The sequence below is a fragment of the Petaurus breviceps genome, unplaced genomic scaffold, assembly GCF_028583685.1.
Source record: "Petaurus breviceps papuanus isolate PSGF00001 unplaced genomic scaffold, PetGlider_PUasm1.0 90919, whole genome shotgun sequence".
Classification (NCBI taxonomy): Eukaryota; Metazoa; Chordata; class Mammalia; order Diprotodontia; family Petauridae; genus Petaurus; species Petaurus breviceps.
In genome coordinates, this window is record NW_027187378.1 from 27075490 (window position 1) to 27098719 (window position 23230).

Sequence of the window (23230 nt, forward strand, 5' to 3'; positions counted from 1 at the left end):
AAGAAGCCAAACTCTCCATGTGAAGAAGAGAACATATACCAAGTCTTCCTTCAAAGGAATTCCTGCTTACATGTCCTCTCCTGCTTTCCTCATTCCCTTCTGCTGGATTCTCACCTCTTCAAGTCTATGCTGAATGTTCCAACTAGTTTTTTTTTTTACCCCTGCTACTTAACCACATACTTCCCCTCTTCCAATTTCCTACTCCCTATATTCAGTCTCTATTATGTGCTACACTTAATTTTAAATAATTAATTTGGGTTTCAAAGTTCCAAACCAACCTACTCCACTGACCCTTCCCCCTTTTATTTCATGCTTTCACCTGAGTTGTAAGGGGTCTTAGAGGTCAATGAGTCCAGTATGCACCTCAGCAAGAACCCCCCCTCTACAATATACAAAAAGTTGCCAGTCAACTTGAATACAGTCAGTAATGGGGAAACCATTACCTTTCTCTACTTTTGGAAAGCTCTAGTTGGTACAAATTTTTTCCCTTATGCTCGATCAAAACCTACCTCTTCATAAATCTCACCTATTGCTGCTAGTTATACTTTCAGGGGCCCAACAGAACAACTTCTGATCCTTCCGGAAGTCTTAGGGGAGCACCTAGAACACAGCAAGCATGTATATCCCTAAGTTTTCTGCTCCCGACCTCCTTCAAGTAGTCCTCAGATAACATGGTCTCCAGGCTTTTTCACTAAGCTATACTCTTGGAAGCTGTGGCACCCAGGTGAACGACCATAAACTCCAGATGTTATTGCCATGGGGATGGCCAAGCACTGTGCTATGCACTTTACAAATGTTATCTCACTGGACCCCTGCAACAACCCTGGGAGGTAGGTGCCATTATTATGTTCATTTTTCAGTTGCAGAAACTAACCTCTGTCTAGAAGTTAAGTAATTTTGCCAGGTTACACAAACAGTAAGTGTCTGGGGCCAGATTTAAACCCTGGCCTTCCTGACTCCCGGCCCAGCATTTTATCCACGGTGGCACTGCTTAGCTGCTTCAGAAGAACTATCACCTCCTTTTGCTGAATCCTATGCTGCTTTTATTAACATGGCCTAAGATTAAATTTGCTTTTTTAGCTGCCATGTCACATTTTTTACTCATATTAAGTTTGTAATCCTCTAAAACCCCTAAACAAACTGCTGTCTAGCCAGGGCTACCTACCCTATCTTGTACTTGTGTAGTGGGTTTTTTGAAATCAAGCCTTTAGAGTTATATCTACCAAATTTTATCTTATTATGCCATGCACAAGAACCTCCAAGACCTTTCTAGTTCCTATAGAGATGACTAATTTGACATAGTTCAGGGATAGAATTCACACAAACCACTGAAAAAAGTTTACAAGTACCTTTAATTTAACAACTAATCCATTTGTTATACTGAAATTAACTGATGGTGTTTTACATTTGGATATTTAATTTCTTTATTATAATTTTTAATTTAATCATCAAAAAAAATTTTCCTTCCTGGTTCTTTCTGGATTCATACATGAAGTTATGAAAGTTGGTATTTATTGGGAGCACCTAGAAAATAATTCTTGAAATTTCTTTGTCTACCTTCCCAGCCTTATCTCCTGATGCACAAAGTAAAACCTTTACATATCAGCTAGTTAATATAGCCATAAAACCCTCCAAAACAACTTGTTCGTTCCTGTCTCCTCACCTTTGCTTGTCCCAAAGGTGTGCTGGCAAAAGTTTAACAATCAGCCCTCTAACCAAAGAATGTGCACAAGACATAATTTTAAATTTAATCTGCATGAACATTTTCTCCATCACTTAAGTCAATTAACAAAATAATAAATTAGATGCAGTTATAGCATTGCCAATTTCCAAGGTGTAAATGTGTAAATGCCCACACTGAAAATTTAACAACAGGCTTCTTACTATGAGTAGGCTCCAGCACATAGGCTGTACCTATCCAAATGGTCTTTCCCTCTAGTTCTCTGCTGATCCCAATCCTATCCATCCTTGAAATTCAGTCATCCCCAAGACACCTTTTCAAACAACTCAACTTCTTTGTCGTTGTTATTATTGTTGTTCAATCATGTCCAACTCTTTGTGACCTCATGGATCACAGCATGCCAATGTTATCCATGGAGTGATTTGCCATTTCCTTCTCCAGTGGATTAAGACAAATAGAGGTTAAATGACTTTCCAAGGGTCACACAGCTACCATGTTTCCCCGATAATAAGACTTATCCCGAAAATAAGCCCTCCCCTTACTGTGTAAGATTCCTCTAAAATAAGCCCTCCCCTGAAAATAAGCCCTATTGAGATTGCTACTGTACTGAAGGTGATCCCCTGCGCTACACGCTACATAACGGTACCCTCTGTATGCACCGTCCCCCTCCCCCCCCCGCCCCCCCCCCCCCCCCCCCCCCCCCCCCCCCCCCCCCCCCCCCCCCCCCAGGGACTAGAACCCCCCCCCCCTGTGAAACGCACGCCGTGCTCTGAGCTGCATCCAATCAGAGCTACAGCGGTGAGCGTGTCATCCTGTTCTTTCCCAGTGATTTGCTTGCTGGCGCCATTGAGAGCAGTGCCGCGGAGGAGAGCTGAGGCAGGACAACATAAGCCCTCCCCCGAAAATAAGCCCTCTGGTGTTTTTCTTTCCAAAAAAATTAATAAGACAGTGTCTTATTATCGGGGAAACATGGGTAGTAGTAAGTGTCTGAAGCCAAATTTGAATTCAGGTCTTCCTGACTCCAGGCCTAAAACTCCTGTAGTACCATAGTATCTACTGTCTAAACTACTCATTTGGTATTTAAAGACAAAGCACCGTATATTGTTGTTTAACTTATTTAGTATGTTATCTACTCAAATAAATCATAAACTAGTTCCTCAATGGTAAGAACTGCCCCTTAACAGGTTTTTACCCTATCCCCAAAAAGCACTATATACATATTACTGTTGTCATTTTAGTATGCAATTAGTATTAGAATTTTGTTTGCATGCTCCCTACCTCTATAAGTCTTTCTCACCTGATCTACTCAGCTAAATCCTCCTGCTTTTCAAAGTCCAGTCTTCTCCCACCAGACAACAGAGACTTTTCTCAATCAACAGCTAATCTTCTACATAATGTACAACCTTGGACAGGTACTCAGTAAATTTGTCAATTAAACTTTTATAAGTACTTAAAATTTCTCCAATACACTAGTTACCCAACTTCAGACTTCTGAATAAGCACATGGTCTGCCTTCATGACCCAACAGGTGTTCTAAGTTATGCTTGTAACACTTTTAATTCATCCAGTAATTATGTACAAATGAATACTTCACAGTTTGCAGAACACAGGAGGCGTCACCCTGTCAACTGTACAAGTGTGAAAGATAATTTATTCTGATGGCCAGTATCTGTAAGGAGATAATTTCCCAAAGTCTTGACAAATTTCCCTTTCCTTCCTCACTATTTAACTTTAACACTGTAGTAAAACAAATCTCTAATTCCTGACATAAGTACATCAAAGAATTATCTATGACCTGATTACAAATCTTCCACCTGCTAAATTAGAGCTTTATGTTTAACATACAAAATAACTAAATTCATTTATCTAACGTGTAATTTTGAATAAAACTGGTCTCACGCTTTGCTCATTTAATAAATGTAAAAAAAAAATCCTAAAAATACATACATACATGGGATTGACACATAAACAGGTCATAACTGGAAACTTCTCACAGTACTGAGGCATCCAAAGTTTAACCTTGCCCTGAAATAAGGCTATGAGGAATTCCAAACTTCAGAGTAGACATACAATATAACCAGTAATTCATTATAGTTTCCTCATCTATAAAATAAGGTGTTAAAATTAGATGATGGCCAAGGTCCCTTCTGGGTTTTACATGCTTTGATAGGAAAAAACCTGTTGAACTTTTACTAAGGTGTGGTATTTACTTACCCGTCACTTAAAGTTTTTTTCAAAATCAATCAATTTCAAAATTCTCTCCTAAAGAGAAATTCAGTTCTATTTTTAAGCAGTATTTTACAAACTCTAGTAGTTTATAAATTACTAACTTTAGGTTCCCTCTGCAGTTTCTCAGTGCTCTCAAATTTATGTGAATATCTAATTTTTAGCATAATGATGATGATGATAAGCATTTTTATATTACTTCACAATTATCTCATTTGATTCTCACAACAACACTGAAGTAGAAGGCTATTACTATTATCCCCATTTTACAGATGAGGAAACTGAGGCAGATAGAGGTTAAGTGACTTGCCTAGAGTCACACATCTATTCCATATCTGAGGCCGCATTTGAACTTCTGTGTTCCTGACTAATAAATTTATGTTCAAAAAAAGGATCTATTTTGACACAGACATTTTTATAATCTTCAGTAATTACAATGCAATACAAGGTGAAGGGGACAGAGAAACTCTTTTCCACCCCACAAAATATACTATAATTATTTTCTTTATTTAAAAAACTAGGGGGGGCAGCTAGTGGTGAAGTGAATAGAGCACTAGCCCTGAAGTCAGGAGAACCTGAGTTCAAATCCAGCCTCAGACACTTAACTAGCTGTGTGACCTCGGCAAGTCACTTAACCCCAATTGCCCTGCTTTCCCCTCTCCAAAAATAAAAAAAATTGGGTAAGAAAGATTGATTGAATGTTAAATTAAAAATCCAAACAACCCTGAGCACCTTTAAGGTCTCTTCCAGTTTCACATCTCTGTGACTCTATGTACCCATCAAAACTTCTACACTATACTGACAAAGTATTTTATAATTGTATTAATAATCATTTGAGGGTGAGCAAGAGTCAATTATAAAACATTCACCTAGATGAATGTGATCTCACTCCTGTCATTAGCTGTTCCCCTCCTCTCCCCCCACCCCATCAATGCAGCCTACAATCCATTCACACCTTAGCAATTTCTATTAAATATCTATCACGTGCTGGAGGTTTTCTTCTGATTCTCTTCCCATATCCTGGATACTATCTGTCATACTATCCCTCTCTCACTACATGCCTGACCAATCTATTTTTCTAGTCAAACATGTCCTTGGTAATGTCCTTTACCCCACTTGTCAAACCTAAGTTATTATTAATGTAGCTTCCTACCATCTACTATAGGCCTTTTCATTACCCTGCAATTTTGATTCTCCTAACATCCCAATATTCCATCATACCAGGCCATAAATCATCACTGGAAGATGAACATCCAAATCAGGTAAGGCATTAAGCAAAAAAAAAAAAATATTCACCAATGTCACTGTAAGATGTCCTACACAAAATTCAAATGCATTCCTTATGGATGATGACGTCTCCACTTCCTCACAGGAATTCAGTTGTTCAAAAAAGATCCATATAAAAAGAACCAAGTCAATAAATGCATGCACCCAGATTATAAAACAGTTGATCAGCAACCCACAGAGTTAGTTCATCAACACAAATATCTTAAACTTGAACAAGCACTGAAGGTAAACAGTGAGTTAAAATAACTGAAAAGGAGGGGAATGTGTCAAATTGCATTCAAGATATAATGCTATACTTCTAAGCAACTTCCTCCTACCATCTTTAAAATATAAATTTTCTCCCAATCCTGCTATATTCCTGCAAATCACTGAATACTAGGATCTCAAATAAAAATCCTACCTTTCTTTCTAAAAATGTCAAAATAATGTTGGGAGAGAAAAGTTCTAATTATCTGATATATGTCCATATGAGATGTCAGCTTAGCTACCTCCTTTCAGACTTCCAAAAATTTGTGAAAAGGCAATAGAAGTCCCTCTCCTCTGATAATTTCCCAGATATGCTTTTCAAAAAGCCATGGATAGGGTTCATAAAAGTACAATGAACTAGAATAAGGTGTCCTTGAACTAAAAAGGAAAAGGCTTTATAAAAAAATTTTATTGTTTGTCCAATTTAGTTCTGCTGTTTGCAGCATGGTGTTGAAGAGGCCAAGGTTGTGAGTTCAATCTGTGGTCAGAGAACTCAAGGTAATTTTTACACTGAGGAAAACTCTTCTGGCCACAGAATGTAACCCTGACCTTTTCACAAATACAAGCTTGAGCATTACTGAGAACACAAGCCAAGGCACATGTTGATGAAGGATTAGTAATATCAACTTCCTATCCACACGACAGCAGATAAACCCCTGCCTCCCTCTCTCCTTAGAATCACAGAATTTTTATAGCTGGACAAGAACTTTCTAGGATCACGTAGCCCAAATCCTTGGCTCTGCAAAGTGATGAGGTGACTTACCATAACTATTCAACAAGCTTAAAACTTCACTTAATTATGAAACAAGAGCCTGCAGAAGCAGCTGTTGGTAGCACCTGAGAAGTTACATATTAATCTGGAATCTTAAGAACGTGTCAATTACCAAACCATGCCTTGGGACTATACTGATGAACCAAAGTGTTGAACAAGATTTAGCCTTTACCTGGTTTCTCACCCAAAGTTCCCTTTTTTTTTTCTCTGTACAATATTATGGAAAAAGTTTCCAAAATACACTTTCAACAGTCTCTGGGCACTAGAACTTTTTGCTGATGAGATGACAAATATGACCTCAAGTAAAAACAGAAGTTTCTCAACAGTAAACAAACAAAAAAAATCATCCCTTCCCCCAGTCACAACTCAGTGTTGTTAAAAACACTGTTGAACACTTTCTGGTATTTAGGAATCAGGTATGCTGAAACAAAGATAAGGTTTTTATACTTAGTTATTTTCTTACAGTGATTAAGCCAATTTCTCTTTTATTTACCCAGCCATAGGCTAAATATTTGGGGGTTTAATTTGGGGTAAAGATCCATTGGGTATAAATTACATAGGAAAAAAAAAATGCCCTTGGATTCAAGACTTGTGCTTTACATAGAAAACTGGTGTTGGAACATGAGGTTTTAGGGAGAAGGGAGGGAAAAGGTAAAGAGGTAGGGTTAGAAGATGGTTCTACCTAAACCTGGCTATATTACCCACTAGTTGTCAGATCCTAGGACAAGTCAATTCTTTGGGCTTCAGTTTCCTCACCTGGAAAACGTGTATATAATGCCACACCACCCTACACACCTTCTCAGGGATGCTGTGAGAATCAAATGAATAGATAAATAAATAAATGCACTGCTACTGAGGCATGTTATTGTTATTATGAAAAGGGAGGGGGGTTCCCGGAGAATCATACAATGAAGAGTAAAGGAAGGCTTCCCTGTTTTACTCCTTGCAGGGGCAGCTAGATGGGGCAGAGGAAAGAGCTCAGTTTAGAATAAGGAAGAAGAATGAAGACTTGACATCAAATCCAGCTGTCTGACCTTCAGCAAGTCACTTAATCTGTTTTGCTCAGTTTACCCAACTGTAAAATGGGGATACAGCAGCTGCCTCCTAGCACCTTCCCTCTGAGAATACTCGCACTTTATCCTGCACACATTTTGTTTGTACATAGCTGTTTCCACGTTGTCTCTCCCATTAGACTCAGAAGCCTTTGAAAGCAAGGGGCTTGTTTTTGCCTTTCCTTGTATCCCAAACAGTTAACAGTGCCTGGTACATCATAGCTTAATAAATACCAGCTGACTGATGGAAGAACATGAGAAATTCTTTCTCTGACGCTCAGTTATGGTGCCATCACGGTCAGAAAGTTTTCCTGGAGTGTCTCCCCCACTCTCACTTTTAATTGTTCCTCTCCCATCTTGCTCCTTGAGAGCAGGAACAGATTTTTGTTACGGTTTGGAATATTTTTGCCTTTCTGTGCACCCTAGTTTAATAAATGTTTATGGTCTGACTTGGTAACTTGTCCACCCCACCCCCCTCTTCGGCTCCATCAAGCCTTTACCTGAGATTAGGCTTATCTAAGGACCTTCACCCACCCCCTAGAGTAAGCTCCCAGAGGGCAGGGGCTGTGTTCCTTTTTATCTCAGTATCACTGGTTAGGGCACAAGCGCCTGGCACATGGGGGCACTGAATGTTGGCTTCTGGAGGAGGGAGCTGGAGGAAAAAGAGGAAGGAGGTAAAGAAGGAAGAGGAGGTGGAGGACAGAGGAGGAGGGAGAAGGGAGAAGAAAGATAAGGAGGAGGAGGGAAGACAAGGGGGTGGAGGAAGAGGAAGGTGGAGAAGTGAGGACAGAGGAGAAGGTGAAAGAGGGAGGAAGAGCAGAGAGGACGAGGAAGAGGGAGGGAGGATGGAGAAGGAGGAGGAGGGAGGTGAAGGAGTTTGGAAGAGCAGGGAGGACTCAGGAGAGAGTTGGTGGAGGACGAGTAGGTAGGTAGAAGAGGGAGGGAGAGAGGACGGAGGAGGGGGAGATGGAGGGAGGGAAGGGAACCCCCGCGGGGCTGAGCAGGGGGCGGCTGGCCGACGTGCAGTCCCAAACAGCTCCGAGAAGGGGGCAGCCCAGCTGGGGCAGGACGTGGCGCTCTGGGGAGGGGGGCGGGATCCGGGCCGGACGCGGGGCCAGGGCGTCCAGAGCACCTGCCGCCCGCCCTCGAGAGAGCCCTGAGAAGAGAGCCCGGGGCCCCCTCCCACCTCGTGCCTCCTCTTCCCACCAGCCCCTCCACTCACCGCGTCGGTTCATGGGCCGGATCCGCACGGCCACTTTCACTTTGGAGTCCCCCATTCTCCCAGCCGCCGCCGCCAGCGCTCCAGCTCGGCTTCCGTCTCCAGCAACTAGGGCAAATTGCCGGGGATGACCAGAGAGGAGGGGGCTGAAGGGAGAGAGGGAGGGTGAGTGGGCGGGGTCAGGCCGGCAGGAGGCGGGGCTTTCCTTGTCACCTGATCTGTGCACCCTAGAGTACCGGCTTTATTCCCGTAGCATACCGGGAATTGTAGTCTCTGTGAGTCAGCCTGAGATAAGGGGGCGGGAAACCTGTTTCTGCCTTCTGAAATTTAAGAATATTAACACAATGGTGTGTTAATAAATGCTTAATGGTCGGTTCAAATGTACGAACGAAACACTTTTAAAATTGAATCTGCATCATTAATATTTTCTCCATCACTTTTAAAGTGTTGTAGACCAATCAAAAAAGCAGTAAATCAAGTCCTGATTTGTACGGTTTACAGAGGTGTAAATGCTCACACTGAAAATTCAACTATCAACTCTCAAGGACCAGTATGAAGCACACCTATGCTTTAGCACTAGGAGAAATCTAAGAGCTAATCAAATCCAAGCCCCTCTTCTTAGAGATGCGGACCTTAAATATTCAATTTCAATAATGTTGTATAATGTATTCATAATTCATAATGTATTCAGTCATTTCCCTCTCCTTGAACATTTAGCTTGTTTCTTCCAAGTTGTTGGTTTTTTCCCCCATTACAAATAATGCTGGTAGAAGCAGGAGAACATTTTACACATTAATAGCAACGTGGTGCAATGACCAACTTGGATACACTTAGTTCTTCTCAGCAATGACACAAGACAACTCCAAAAGACTCATGATTTCTATCTATGATTTCAAATGCTGTTTGTTCACATCCCAGAGAAAGAACTATGGAGTCTGAACGCAGATCAAAGTATTGTTTTCACTTTTTTTCTTTTTTTTTCCCCATGATTTTTCCCTTTTGTTCTGATTCTTCTTTCACAACATGACTGATGTAGAAATATATTTAACATGATTGTACATGTATAACCTATATCAGATTGCTGCTGTCTTGGGGAGGGGGCAGGGAAAGGAGAAAGGGAGAAAAATTGGGAACTCAAAATCTTCCAAATAGGAATGCTATAAACTATCTTTACATATAATTGGAAAAAAAAATAAAATACTATTAAGTGCAAAAAAAAAAAAGCCACTGCTAGCTAAAATTACACAAGAAGCAGGAAACTGGAGAAGAATCTTTCCAGCAAGTTTCACTGATAAAGGTCTCATTTTTAATGCATAAACAGAAAGGATTCAAATTCATAAGAATAACATTCCCCAACTGATAAAAGGTCAAATGATATGAATAGGCAGTTTTCAGAGGAAAACACATTATCAATAGCCATATAAGAAAAAGTTCTAAATCACTAATAATTAGAGAAAGGCAAATTAAAACCACTCTGAGATACTAAAAATGACAAATGCTGGAAGAGTCGGGAAAACAGGTGCGTTAACGTACTCACTACTGGTGGAAGTGTGAACTCTTCTAGCCATTTTGGAAAGCAATTTGGAACTATGCCCAAAAAACTATTAAACTGTACATATCCTTTGATCCAACTATCAAGAAAGAGGCAAAGGACCCATTTATAAAAAAATATTTGTAGTAGTTCTTTTCATTGTGGCAAAGAATTAGAAACTAGGAGGGTGCCCATTAGTTGGGAAATGACTGAACAAGTTATATGTATTATGTGATGGAATACTACTGTGCTATAAGAAATTGTCAAGGAGGTAGTTAAAAAAAAACCTGGGAAGCCTTGTATGAACAGATGCAAAGTGAAGAGAGCAAAACTAGGCAAATATTTCATAGCATGCCACAATACTATAAAGACAAATAACTTTGAAAGACTAAGGAACTCTGTTCAACACAATGGAATCAATCACAGTTCCAAAGGTCTCCTTATGAAACATGCCATCCTTCAAATAGAGAGGTCTCAGAGTATAGACTGAAGTTTTTTCTTTTTTTTTACTTTTCTTTTTTTAGACATGGCTAATTCTGGAATTTGCTACATATTTGTAAAGGCTTCACTTTACTTCTTTCTCAATAGGTGGGAGAGGGAGAAAAATAAAATTGATTTAAAATATTTCTATAAATAAATATCTTTTAATTCTTAGTTCATTTTTCCTTGCTGTTACCACTTAGCACCATGTTCCCAAAAATGAAATTATCAATTATAAGCATATGATTAGTTCAAAGATTTTTCCAATATACAACCTGTCCCCAAAAGTCTTAGTGCAGTTTAAAGCACTAAGACTGTTGGGACACCCCATGTTGTCAAATTACTTTCCCAAAAGATTCCATTAGCAATTCCACTAGCTATGTATGAGTGTAGCCACATGTTCATCCATAGTTTATTAACATTAAGCTTTGTCTTTCATTTGTATTTCCCTTGGCTTTGCTTGGCATGTTTTCAAATGATTTTTATAATTTACTTTCTTTCACAAATTGTTCATGTTCTTTGACCATTTATGCATTGACCATTAAGCTTGAATCATTTTCATAGTCACTGACAAATTTTAAGTGTCCAGTAGAATGTAAACACACTAAAAGTCAAAGCTGGTTTAGTTTTGTCCACAATGCCTTGCATGCCCTTAATGTTTGTTTTATTGGTTGAGGACAAATTGTTATCTTTTTGCCATACTTCTACATCTTTTTTTCTTTTTCTTTTGATATTTTGGGGGGTGTACAGAATTTTATAGTAAGTCAGTCAATCAACAAGCATTTATTTGCCAACATCTATGCTGGATATACAAAGAAAGGTAAAAAACAGTCCCTTTTCTCAAGGAGTTCAGAGTCTGATGGGGGAGACAACATACAAACAATTATGTATAAACAAGCTATACACAGGATAAATTGGGAGTAGTATGAGAGGGAAGCCACTAGTATAAAGGACAATAGGGAATCCTATAGAAAGATTTTTGTCTGGAACTTGAAGGAAGCCAGAAGATAGAGATGAGAAAGAAGAGAATTCCAGGCATGGGGAACAATCAGTGAAAATGCCTAGACACTGGAGATGGAGTGTCTTGTGTAAAAAATATAATTTCACTGAGCATATCTATGTGGTTTCTAGCAAAATCTTCTGCTTAACAGATTTAAAATGTATTTCTCCTCCACAAATGACATATACTCTTCTCTTTGCTTCTACCTTTTTAAAAGCATTTTTAAAAATATTTAAGTCTATTATCCAGCTGGAATGTATTATGACATGGTCTAGGATGTGGAATATTAACTCAATTGTTCTTCCATGTTCTAATAAATTTATTTCTGCTCTTAATTTTATCCCTATTTTTAAATTTTTTCATTTAGTCTATTACAATGATCCTTTTCTAGTGTCTTTAAGTATAGGCTTAATTAATGTACTTTCTTCCTTTCATTAATAATGTAGGAGTTCAACACTACACATTTGCCTCTCAAATTGCTTTGGCTACATCCCATAGATTTTGGCATGTAGTGTTTGTGTCTTCATCATCTTTTAAATATATTGTTATTTTTCTTCTTTATCCTCTAACCTAGTTATTTGATAGCTTGTCAGGTTTTTTTCCCCATGTAACTTATCTTTTACTCATATCATTGTCATTTATTTCTAATTTTATTGTATTATAAAATAAAAATACATGTACAATTTTTACCTTTTTTTAATTTGCTGAAGGTTTTTCTCTGACCAAGTATATAATCAATTTTTCTAAGAGTCCCATATGAACTTGAAAAAATGTATATTCCCTGCTTCTTCTACTTAGTTCTTTCCAAATAGCTATTATTTCTGGCTTATTTTAAAAAAACAATCGAGACCTAATCTTTCTTTATTGTTCATATATTTACTAGATTTGTGATTCCTGATAATGAAACATTGACATCCCTTACTATTTGACATTTTTGTCTATTTCTTCTTGCATTTTTATTACCCTTTCTTTTAGAAATATAACTGTCAAATCGATTGGTGTGTGTAAATTAAGAATAAATTATTTATTAGTTAGTTCTTTTACCATATAATGCTTTTATCTGTCTCTCTTGCAATTTTCTCCTTTGCATTCAATGTTTTCTGACATCATTATTGCCAGTCTTGATTTTTTTAAGCTTTCACTTGTGTTATTTTTGAAAAGGAATTCCTAATTTTAATCTATCTACATCTCTAATATCTCTTTCTATGAATTTTGTTTCCCATAAGCAACATATTGATGGGTGTTGTTTCTTGTTCTGTTCTGTAATTATTTTTCTTCTAGTGGGAGAATTCAAACCATTTGCATATGTTGATTTCAATTTGATTTGTTTTTCTGGCATTTCTTTTCCACACTATAAACGTACTTCTTATCTGCATGCTTGGCATTATATACAAAGAATCAAGCCTATCTTAAACTTGTACAAATACTTCTATTAAAACCAATTAATGAACCAATTACAATTCTGTCCATCAAACTGCCAACTTTTTATAACTGCCTTTGAGATTTGCCGCCCTTTTTGTTAGTGAAGGGTCCACTGACTTGTATTTAAAGGGAGTGGCAGGGACTTAGGAGTAGCTGAAGGAAAAAGGGATAAAGGTCATTAGTTTCACCCTTTTCCTCCATAGTAGCTAAGTGAAACTCTAGAACAATCTAAATGGTTCCATCGCTAGTGCCCAGGTCTTTGATGAGGGTTTTACTCATTCAAACCCAAATTCCAAGTAAGCCTGGGCAAATTATTAGGGAGAACCAGTTTTTGGAAAAAAAGTTCTTTTGGTAGTGTTGGTTGCTTCTCCTTAAGAGCATCATTGATGGGATTATAATTACTTTAAAATTTTAAATTAGGTAATGGGAGACAGTGGGTCAAGATGAGCAGGTTAATTTCAGGATCTACTGACTGATTTTGAAATATTTCTATGCACAGATTCCCAGAAATATTCCCAATGTAAATTGCAACATTAATAAAATTCTTCATGGGAAAAAAAGTGTTGGCTTCTCCCTTTCAGAGGCTGCACAGAAAGAAAACACTTAGAATAACATGCATTCCCTTGGATTTGGTCATGTGAGATTAAATCTTCCTTTCTTTTTCTTCCTTCTTATTTAATTTATTATATGTTATATAATAATAAAATAATAGATTTTCCTTCTACCCATTCTCTCTCTATCCTGACCCCATTAGTTAATAGGACATGTGAATTCTAATATCCTAGACTTCAGAAAAACAGAGAAAGGAAGAAAAAAATCAAGCATTTATTAAGTACCTCTTATGTGCCAGCCACTAAATATTATCTCATTTGATCTTTGTAACAACCCTAAGAGGTAGCTAATATTATTTTGCCTGTTTTACAGTTGAGGAAATTGAGGCAGACAGAGGTTAAGTGACTTACCCAGGATCACATCGCCAGTAAGTGTCTGAGGTCACATTTGAACTCAGGTCTTCCTTATTCTAGTTCCAGAACACTAGCCACTACTCTACCTAGCTGCTGCTCCTAATGAAATGAATTTTTTTTTGCTTTTTGGAGGGCAATTAGGGTTAAGTGACTTGCCCAAGGTCACACGGCTAGTGAGTGTTAAGTGTCTGAGCCAGATTTGAACTCAGGTCCTCCTGACTGCAGGGCTCTATTCACTGCACCACCTAGCCACCCCAAAATAAAGCAACTCTGGTGGGATATGAAATGATTTATTAAAACACTTCCCTGGTATTTCCCCAATTCCTGAGCTAGCTTCTGGACATTCTGGGTTGTCAAGCAGTATTCAAAAATTGCAGTAACTCACTGTGAATGGCAATAAATCAGATATCACCCTTTGGTGATAAGGGCCAACTTCATATTCCAAAATTACATTTCCCAAACCTAGAAAGTCCCAAACTCTGCAAAGACAGATTGTACAGTAAACTAACTTTTATTTTAACTAAGCTTTCACTTTAATAATAAACCACTTCTTGTTATCAGAAAAGCAACATTATATAGCAGAGAGTGTGCAATCTGTCATCAGAGTACCTGGGTTTAAATCCTAGGTGATTTCTACTGTGTGAACCTCAGTTTCCTGATCTCTAAAATGAATGGGTTAATCTTAGACTCAATGATCTTTAAGGTCCCCTCCTATTCTAAATCTCTGATCTAGAAGGGACTTCAGAGATCATTTACAGGCACACCCTGATTTTACCAATGAGGAAGCAAAGACCCAAGGAAGTTCAATATATGTAGCAGCAGAACCAGAATTCTAATCCATTTCCTCTGATTCCAAATCCATTCCTCTTTCCACTAACCACACTGCCTCCCTTGATAGTACTATTTCCCAGCAAAAGCATTTTCATACTTGGGGGAAGAGTGAAGCATGAAAAAAGGTCTTAGAGCTTGTTGAAGTTCCTGTGTTTATTTTCTCCCTGTCATGAAACCCACATCTGGGCAAACTAATTCAAAACAACCCACAGAGGGAAGAAACCAGGCAAGCTGTCTTCAAAGTAGCATTCTCAGAGGATCTAAGGCCTGAAAGTTGGCTGCTACCAACTCTACCAATGAGGGTTGGGGGTGTGGAGCACACAGGCAATCTGACACAACAGTGCTCAGTGGGAGCTATATACAATGGACTATTGTTTCACTTAGGAACCCTAAACCTTTTAGAGTACGAGGTATCAAAATTAAGAGAATTGTCCCAGTCACGCACAAGACTGTGCTGTCTTCCTGCCAGAAGACACATATCTATCTATACCCATGTGTATCAGCATAGTAAGTGAAAAGAACTGGTATCTGGCATGAGAGGATGTGGGTTTAAACCTGACTCTGCAACTTCTCTTGTGACTTTTACCAAATGACTTCATGCAACTCTAAATCTATGATCCCATAATCACCAACTATATAATTCAAATCCCAGTCTCCTCCATAATAACTAGTTCTCATTTATATAGTGATTTCCAAAGTATTTTGCATATCTTATCTTATTCTACCCTCACAACAACTTGGTAAGGTAGGCACTATTATTATACCTTTTTGACAGATGAGGAAACTGAGGTCAGAAAGGTTAAATGATTGCCCAGGGTCAAGTTTCTAAATTTCTACTTCTTCTTCTTCTTTTTTTTTTTTTTGCTTTTTGGAGGGGTAAGGGCAGGGCAATTGGAGTTAAGTGACTTGCCCAAGGCCACACAGCTAGCAAGTGTTAAGTGTCTGAGGTCAGATTTGAACTCAGGTCCTCCTGACTCCAGGGCCGATGTTCTATTCACTGCACCACCTAGCCACCCTGCCAGGGTCAAGTTTCTAGTCAGAATCTGAGGCAGGATTGCTATTCAGATTATCTTGAAGCCCAAGTCCAGCACTCTACATTCAGTACCACCTCACTAGTTCCATACTTGCACACAGTAAGCATTTAAAAAATTTGAATTGAATTGTTATGCCACCTTAGGAAAGTCACTCTCTAGATCTCAGCTAATAAAGTCTAACCTTTAGAGCTAGGAGGTAGAGATCATTTAGTCCAAACTTCTCCTTCTACAGATGTAGACTCGGGCTCAGAGAGGTAACTGAGCCCTCACCCAAGGGCACATGGATAGTAAGTGGGTAAAACTTGGATTTGAACCAGGGTCCTCAAACTCAAAATCCAGACCTCTTTCTTTTGCTTCCCATCTGATCCATCAGTCCTGGTTTTCTACTTGCCCTATACATTGCCATTGTACTCACCTGACCTCCACTTCTAAAATTATGCTCTGGAGGACTCAATCCATTTGCCTTGGAACCACTACACTGGGGCCATGTTGTCCTGACTGTTGAGTCAACTGGCACAAAATCTCCTGGCCCACTAAATCTAGCTGACCCAACCACATTTCTTTTCTTACCCCCCCTGCCTGCCCCCACTGCTACCTGTCCTGCTGCTACCATCTTTCCCCACTTCCTTTTTCTACCTTTTGCTCTGGGTACAATCGCCAAATCACTACTAGCAATGCCTCTGGAAAAGGTTTACCAATTGACTCCCCTGTGACTCCACCCACAGACCCTGTGACTTCTCAAACCAAAGCTCCCTTCGTTGGCCACCATTTTCTTGGTTGCCCCAATAGAATGGAAACTTTTAAGGGTAAAGAATGTCTTCCGGGATGGCTAAGTAGTGCAGTGAATAGAGCACCAGCCATGGAGTAAGAGGACCTGAGTTTAAATCCAACCTCAGACACTTAACACAAAACTAGCTGTGTGACCTTGGGCAAGTCACAACCCCAATTGCCCTCCAAAAAGCAAAAAAAAAAACAAAAACACCTTCCTTTTGTCTTTGTATCACCAGCATTTAGCACAATGATTGACTCATAATAAGCACTTAATAAAATGTGATTGTCATTCATGTATTCATTATTTCCTTTACATCAGAACTATTCCAATTTTTAAAATTAGAGGATCTTTGTGATTTTTGAAGTGGTTTCCTTCTCTAGATCCTCACAATGGTCTTAAATAGTCTAAGAATGGTAGGAAAGGTATTCTTTTAAAGGAAATAAATACCTGGGGACAATGAGATATTCTCTTCATTAATCCTTAGCACTGAGTATTAACTCCCTAATCTCTGTCCAGTCTAAAGACTATATATGCCCTGGACCCTCTTCTCCCATCCACTTGAGTCCCATAGCTAGTCCACAGATCAACTCTGAGGCTTTATTGGCACTACAATATCTGTAGCTCCTCTCACAGCTGCAAGCTATGACTTGTATCTCAGTCCCTCCCTCTTCCAACTCGTTGAGGAAGATGGTGCAGGTGGGGAGAGAGATATGATTACCACTTTGGCACCTCTCTCTAAGAACTGGTCTTTCTTCTCTTCTATGACAGAAACCAAAAGAGAGGAAGATTTTAGTGACATAGATTTACGTATTTCATTGGGAAATTTTTCTTTTTCCCCCCACCATTTAGAAAGTGCCTGGAGCTAAGAAATGAAATGTCTTATTAGTAAATCAGCCAGGAATTATCACTGAATCAAAGAGTATAAGGCAGGAATAAAGAAAGTATAAGAAAACCGGAAATGTAGGAGGGGGCTAGTTCATGAAGGTCTTTGAATGCCAAACAGAACTTTTTTGTTTTGTTTTGTTTTTTGTTTTTTGGAGGAGGGAAGGCAGGGTAGTTGGGGTTAAGTGACTTGCCCAAAGTCACATGGTTAGTAAGTGCTATGTGTCTGAGGTTAGATTTGCACTCAGGTCCTCCTGACTCCATTCACTGTGCCACCTAGCAATCCCCCCAAAAGGACATTTTGTAGTTGGTCCTGGAGGCAATAGGAAGCCACTGGAGCTTATTGAGGGCAGGGAGGGGTGAGCATGGTCAGGCCTGCACTTTAGGAAAATCACTTTGGTAGTTGAATGGAAGATGGATCACTCCTCCATTTATTTCCTTTCCCTCTACACGAATGCTCCTGAACAACGGAAAAGAAAATCACACAACTGTTCTGACTGAGTCCAATACAAATTTATATTACATAAACTCAAATAATGTATTCGTTCATTATAGGCCCTAGACCCTCACTACTGCTAGGCAATGCTATTTTATTTCCCTTTTAAGTCCTCCTCAAGCCTCCCCCAACTCTTTTAGCTGAGAACCTGCCTCATATTTTACAGAAAAAATTGAAGCCCCTCTCTGTAGCTCCCTATTCTCTCCTCCTCATCATCTTCTATCACTGAGGTATCTTCTGCCATTTGCTTCTCGTTCACCCCTATTTCACAAGATGATGTAGACTTACTTCTTATCAAGGTTAGCCCCTCTACTGTTTAAAGGATCCCATTCTACCTGTCTCCTCCAACAGATTACCCCCTCTGTCATCCCCACGCTTTTACTTATTTTTAATCTTTCCCTCTATTGATTCATTCCCTGTTCCCTACAAACACATTCATTTCTCCCCATCCTGAAAAAACTCTCATTTGATTCTTCTATTTCCTACTGTAGAGCTATATTCTCTCCTGCCCTTTATAGCTAAACTCCTTGAAAAGGCCATCTACAATAGTTGCCTCCATTTTCTCTCTTCTCACCCTCTTCCTAACCCCTTACAATCTGGTTTATGACAGTATTATTCCACTGAAACTACTCTCTCCAAAATTACTAATGATGTCCTGGTTGCCAAATCCAATGACTTTTTCTCAGCCTTCATCCTTCCTGACCTCTCCACAGCCTTTGACACGTCTATCATTCTCTCCTTAATATATTCTTCTCTAGCTTTTCATGACCCCACTGTCTCCAGCTTTCCCCCTGCCTATCTGCACCTTCTCTGTCTCCCTTGTTGGACCCTCCTCCACATCATGCCCTTTAACTGTAGGTGACCCACAGGTCTCTCCTAGGTCTTCTTCTCCCTCTGTACTATTTCACTTTTCGATCTCAACAACTCTCCTAGATTTAATTACAAATTCTATGCTGATGACTCTCAAATGAGCCTTTCCTGCCCCAGTCTCTGTGCAGATCTCCAATCTCCCATCTCCGACTGCCTTTCAGACATCTCAAACTGGATATCCAGTACATACCTTAAACTCAATCTTAAACATCAATAAACTCAAAACTTAAACTTAAGCAGAACTCATTATCTTCCTCCCCTAAATCCTCCTCCCCCCCCCCCCCCATCTACTTTCCCTATTACTGTAGAGGGCAACACCAAGGTCCCTAGGCAACACATTCAGGCTCCCATGCTCCCAACCTAGGAGTCATCCTGGATTCCTCACTCTCTCTCATGCCCCATATCCAATCTGTTGCCAAGGACTGTCAATTTCTCATTTGCAACATCTCTTGAATTCACCTCCTTCTCTCCTCGGACACTGTTACCACCCTAGTGGGTACCCTCATGACTTCCAACCTGGTTTATTGCATTAGCCTGTTGGTGAGTCGGCCAACCTAAAGTCTCTCCCCATCTAATCCATCATCCATTCAGTTATTAAGGTGATTTTCCTACAGCACAGGTCTAACCACATCTCCCTCCTACTCAATAAACTCCAGTGGCTCCAGGAGTAAATACAAAATGATCTGTCTGGCATTCAAAGTCCTTCATAACATAGCCCCGTCCTACCTTTCCAGCTTTTTATACATCTTGCTCCCTGACACATACTCTTTGATACAGTGACCCTGACTTCCTGGATGTTCCAAGAATAAGATATGCCACCTCTCCACTCCTGGCATTCACTGCTGCTGTCCTTCATACCTGGAATTCTCTTCCTCCTCTGCTCTGATTACTGACCCCCCTGGCTTCTTTTACTTTTATGTATTTATTTATTTTTTGCTTTTTGGAGGGGAGAGGGAAGGGCATTTGGGGTTAAGTGACTTGCCCAAGGTCACATGGCTAGTAAGTATTAAGTGTCTGAGGCCAAATTTGATCTCAGGTCCTCTTGATTTCAGGGCTGGTGCTCTATTCACTGCGCCACCTAGCTGCCTCCTTCCCCCCTACCTCACCCCACTTCCTTTAAATACCAAATAAAATTCTACCTTTTACACTAAGCCTTACCTAACCCTTCTTACTTCTAATGCTTTCCCTATTTTAATTATTTCTTATTAATCCTGTACATAATTTATTTTGTACAGGCATACCTTATTTTATTGTGCTTTGAATTTTTGCGCTTTGAAGATATTGCATTTTTTTTTTATGATTTGAAAATTTTGTGGGGACCCTGCATCAAGCAAGCCTATTGGTGCCATTTTTCCAACAGCATGTGTTCACATTGTGCTTCTCTGTCATTATTTTGGTAATTCTCTCAATATTTCAAACTTTTTCATTATTATCATATATGTTATGGTGATCTGTAATCAGTGACCTTTGATGTTACTTGGTTTAATTGTCTGGGGGCACCATGAACTGTACCCATATAAGATAGTGAATTTAATTGATAATAATGTGTGTTCTAACTGCTCCACCAAGCAGGGGTTCCCCTGTCTCTCTTCCTGTCCCCTGGACTCCCTATTCTCTGAGATACAACAATATTGAAATTAGACCAAAACTTTATAATAGCTGCTAAATATTCAAGTGAGAAGACTCCACTTTGGCTCTGAAGGGTTGAGACTGAAAGGGGAAATCAGGTGTCTGGTGCTGTCCTACACAGAGAAATTCTTCAGGGAAAAATTTCTCTGGAGCACTCAAGGCTTCCCTCTAAGAGGATGCCTAGGAACCAGACTCCATTCCTCAATCACATCTGGGGTTGTCAATTGTTATGTTTGAAAACTAAGAAAAACTAAGAGATATAGTTCTGAACATGATCAATTTATTAGTTAGGCTAACAGTAATCAATAAATCGGGCCAATGGCCTCTCTCAATGATCAAGAAGGACTGGGAGGATGGTGTAATAGGGAATGAGATGCTTACAGCAATAGGGAAGGTAGGAGCAGGAAAGGCTTAGGGTAAAAAAATAATGAGTTCTATTTTGGAGTATTGAGTTTGAAATGTCTACTGGACATCCAGTTTGAGATATCTGAAAGGCATTTGGAGATGTAAAATTGTAGGTTAGCAGAGAGGCTGGGGCAGGATAAGTAAATTTGAGAATCACCAGCATAGAGATGGTAATTAAATCCATGAAAGTTGATAAGATCACCAAGGGAAATAGTATAGAGGGAAAATAGAAAAGGGTCCAGGACAGAACCTAAGTAACACCTGGAGTTAAAGGGCATGATCTGCAGGATGGCCTGGCAAAGAGGACTGAGAATGAGGGGTCAGATAGGGAGGAGGAAAACCAGGAGAAAGCAATGCCCCAAAAACCTAGAAAGAAGAGAGTATCACAGAGAAGAGGGTGATCAAGAGCGCGAAGGATGGGGTGGCTAGGTGGCACAGTGAATATAGCACCAGCCCTGGAGTCAGGAGGACCTGAGTTCAAATCTGACCTCAGACACTTAACCCCAATTGCCCTCCAAAAAGCAAAAAAAAAAATGTCAAAGGCTAAAGAGAGGTTAAGTATATTGAAGAATTGAGAAAAGACCATTGGATCCTGCAAGTAGGGGATCATTAGTAACTTTGGAAAGAGAAATTTTGGTGGAATAATAATAATGTCAGAAGCTAGATTGTAAAGGGTTAAAACAAGAGTAAGAGGAGAGGAAGTAGAGACACCCATTGTATGGCTTTGGAGCCCACAAGCCAGTACCTCCCCCTCCCTGGAAGCCCCAGAGAGGAGAGTAGGGAATTCTAAATCCTTTCTCCTTTAGAAGCTTTGAATGTCAGCTGCTCCCCTTTTTTTGTGAGGGGTTAGGTAGAGTCAACAAGCACTTGTTAAGCCTTCCCTATGTGCCAGACACTAAGCTTCCCTATGCCAGGGTTTTCTGCCAAAGGCATTTGTCATTACTGGAGCTTGCCTTCCCTCCTATTTTAAGGTTTAGTGTTGCCTTCCTCATGCCAGGGCCCATGCATTTCTGTGGCCACTACTGCCCTCCTGTAGTGTCTACAGGCACTGCCATGACTGGAGACTGTATGGTGAGTCCCAAATGCTAATCCCTTTTGCAGGAGCCTGAGTGAAACTGTGAGTTCTTCCATTGCACACTCCCTCCCCTATGCTGAGGCCTGAGGACTGGCCCCCTTTACTAGGGCCTTCAGATTGTTCCCTAGGAGAGAATGTGAGTTCTGCTATGAATGCTGCAATCATCTGCCTGTGACAAGTTAGGAGCACTGTTCTGAGGGCTTCAGGAGCTGGGACCTTGGTACTGTGCCCCATGAAAAGGCCTGAATCCTGCCGTGAGTGCTGCCCCCGCCCCTGCTTCACTGCTGCTGCCAGGGTCAGAGGACTACCCTCTTATCTCAATGACCATATGAATTAAGTGCTGTCCCCTCAGCACCAGGGTTCTCCTACTAGATACTAGTGCTGAATGCCAGAGCATCACTTTCCATGATTGACTCACCATATTGATGAGGTCAGGAATGGCCCCACAGTATGGCTGAGGCAATTCTGAAGGAGTTCTGACCAATCAGGCCAGAGCTGGGGTTCCTCCTCTGGTCAGTGATCATCTTCTTGGATACTAGAGATTTCTGCTGCAGTCAGCCTTGACCGAGGGATTTAGGCATCTCTGACACTTTAAACTCAAAAACTCGTTGTTCAGGCAGACACAAAACAAGAGCAGACAGTATATGTGCTCTATCTGCCGTGTATAAGCAGCCGCTGTCTCTAGCAGTATATGGGAGAAAGTACCTGGAGCCTTGTGGTTTGTCCTTCATTCTCAAAGAGAACCATGACATCAGCAAGATGATGCCATGACTTGCAAGTGAAAGCCTGGAGTCTTAGTTCTGAAGAGAACCCTCATCCACCCTTCACTGGAAATCCCAGAGGGAGAAAGTTACAATTCACAATTCTAGAATGACACCAGAAGCTGTCTTTCTTTTTAAACCTTTTAAGCTAATGCAACCCACCTCGTCCGTCATAATTGGGGTGCATTTGGTCAGACTCCAATTCTGAAAAGGTTTCTGGGTTTCTGGAGAGGATCCAACACTGTCCTTTCACATGCTGCACCACTGCCCTGCAGCAAAGAGGGAAGGGAAGAGAGGGGAGCTAATAAGTATTAATAATGCCTACTGTGTTCTGGACACTGTGCTAAGCCCTTTACAAATATTATCATAGTTTTCAATGTTTCCCCAAATGCCATCCCAAATTTCCCCAGCCTTTCCTTTAGCACAGTTTTACAACAGTCATGAAATTGCCATCTTTGGTTGGGAGGCACAGTAGTGCCAATGGCTCTGGAGATGACTATCTCCCATGAAACCGAAAACTATACAGATTCAATAAACAAAGATTTACAGTGGTTATCATCTTCAGGGGATGGTTCTTAAAGCCACACAGCAGAT

At 40.1% G+C, this 23230-nt stretch overlaps 1 protein-coding gene across 3 annotated transcripts in view; it reads right to left on the bottom strand.

The window, feature by feature from the left end:
• The window catches only part of KIF13B (kinesin family member 13B), a 278821-nt gene extending 255916 nt beyond the window's left edge, over positions 1-22905 (bottom strand). Inside the window, exons 1-2 of one of the 3 annotated variants that reach the window (XM_069075652.1) lie at positions 22799-22905; positions 8487-8629 (exon numbers count right to left, since the gene is read on the bottom strand). In XM_069075652.1, coding sequence (XP_068931753.1) covers positions 8487-8541 — 55 coding nt within the window. In that variant the 5' untranslated portion in view covers positions 8542-8629; positions 22799-22905. Of the gene's footprint in view, positions 1-8486; positions 8712-22798 lie in introns of those variants that run through there. The other 2 variants (XM_069075655.1, XM_069075653.1) reach the window with 2 other exon arrangements.
• Positions 22906-23230: the final 325 nt, after the last annotated feature.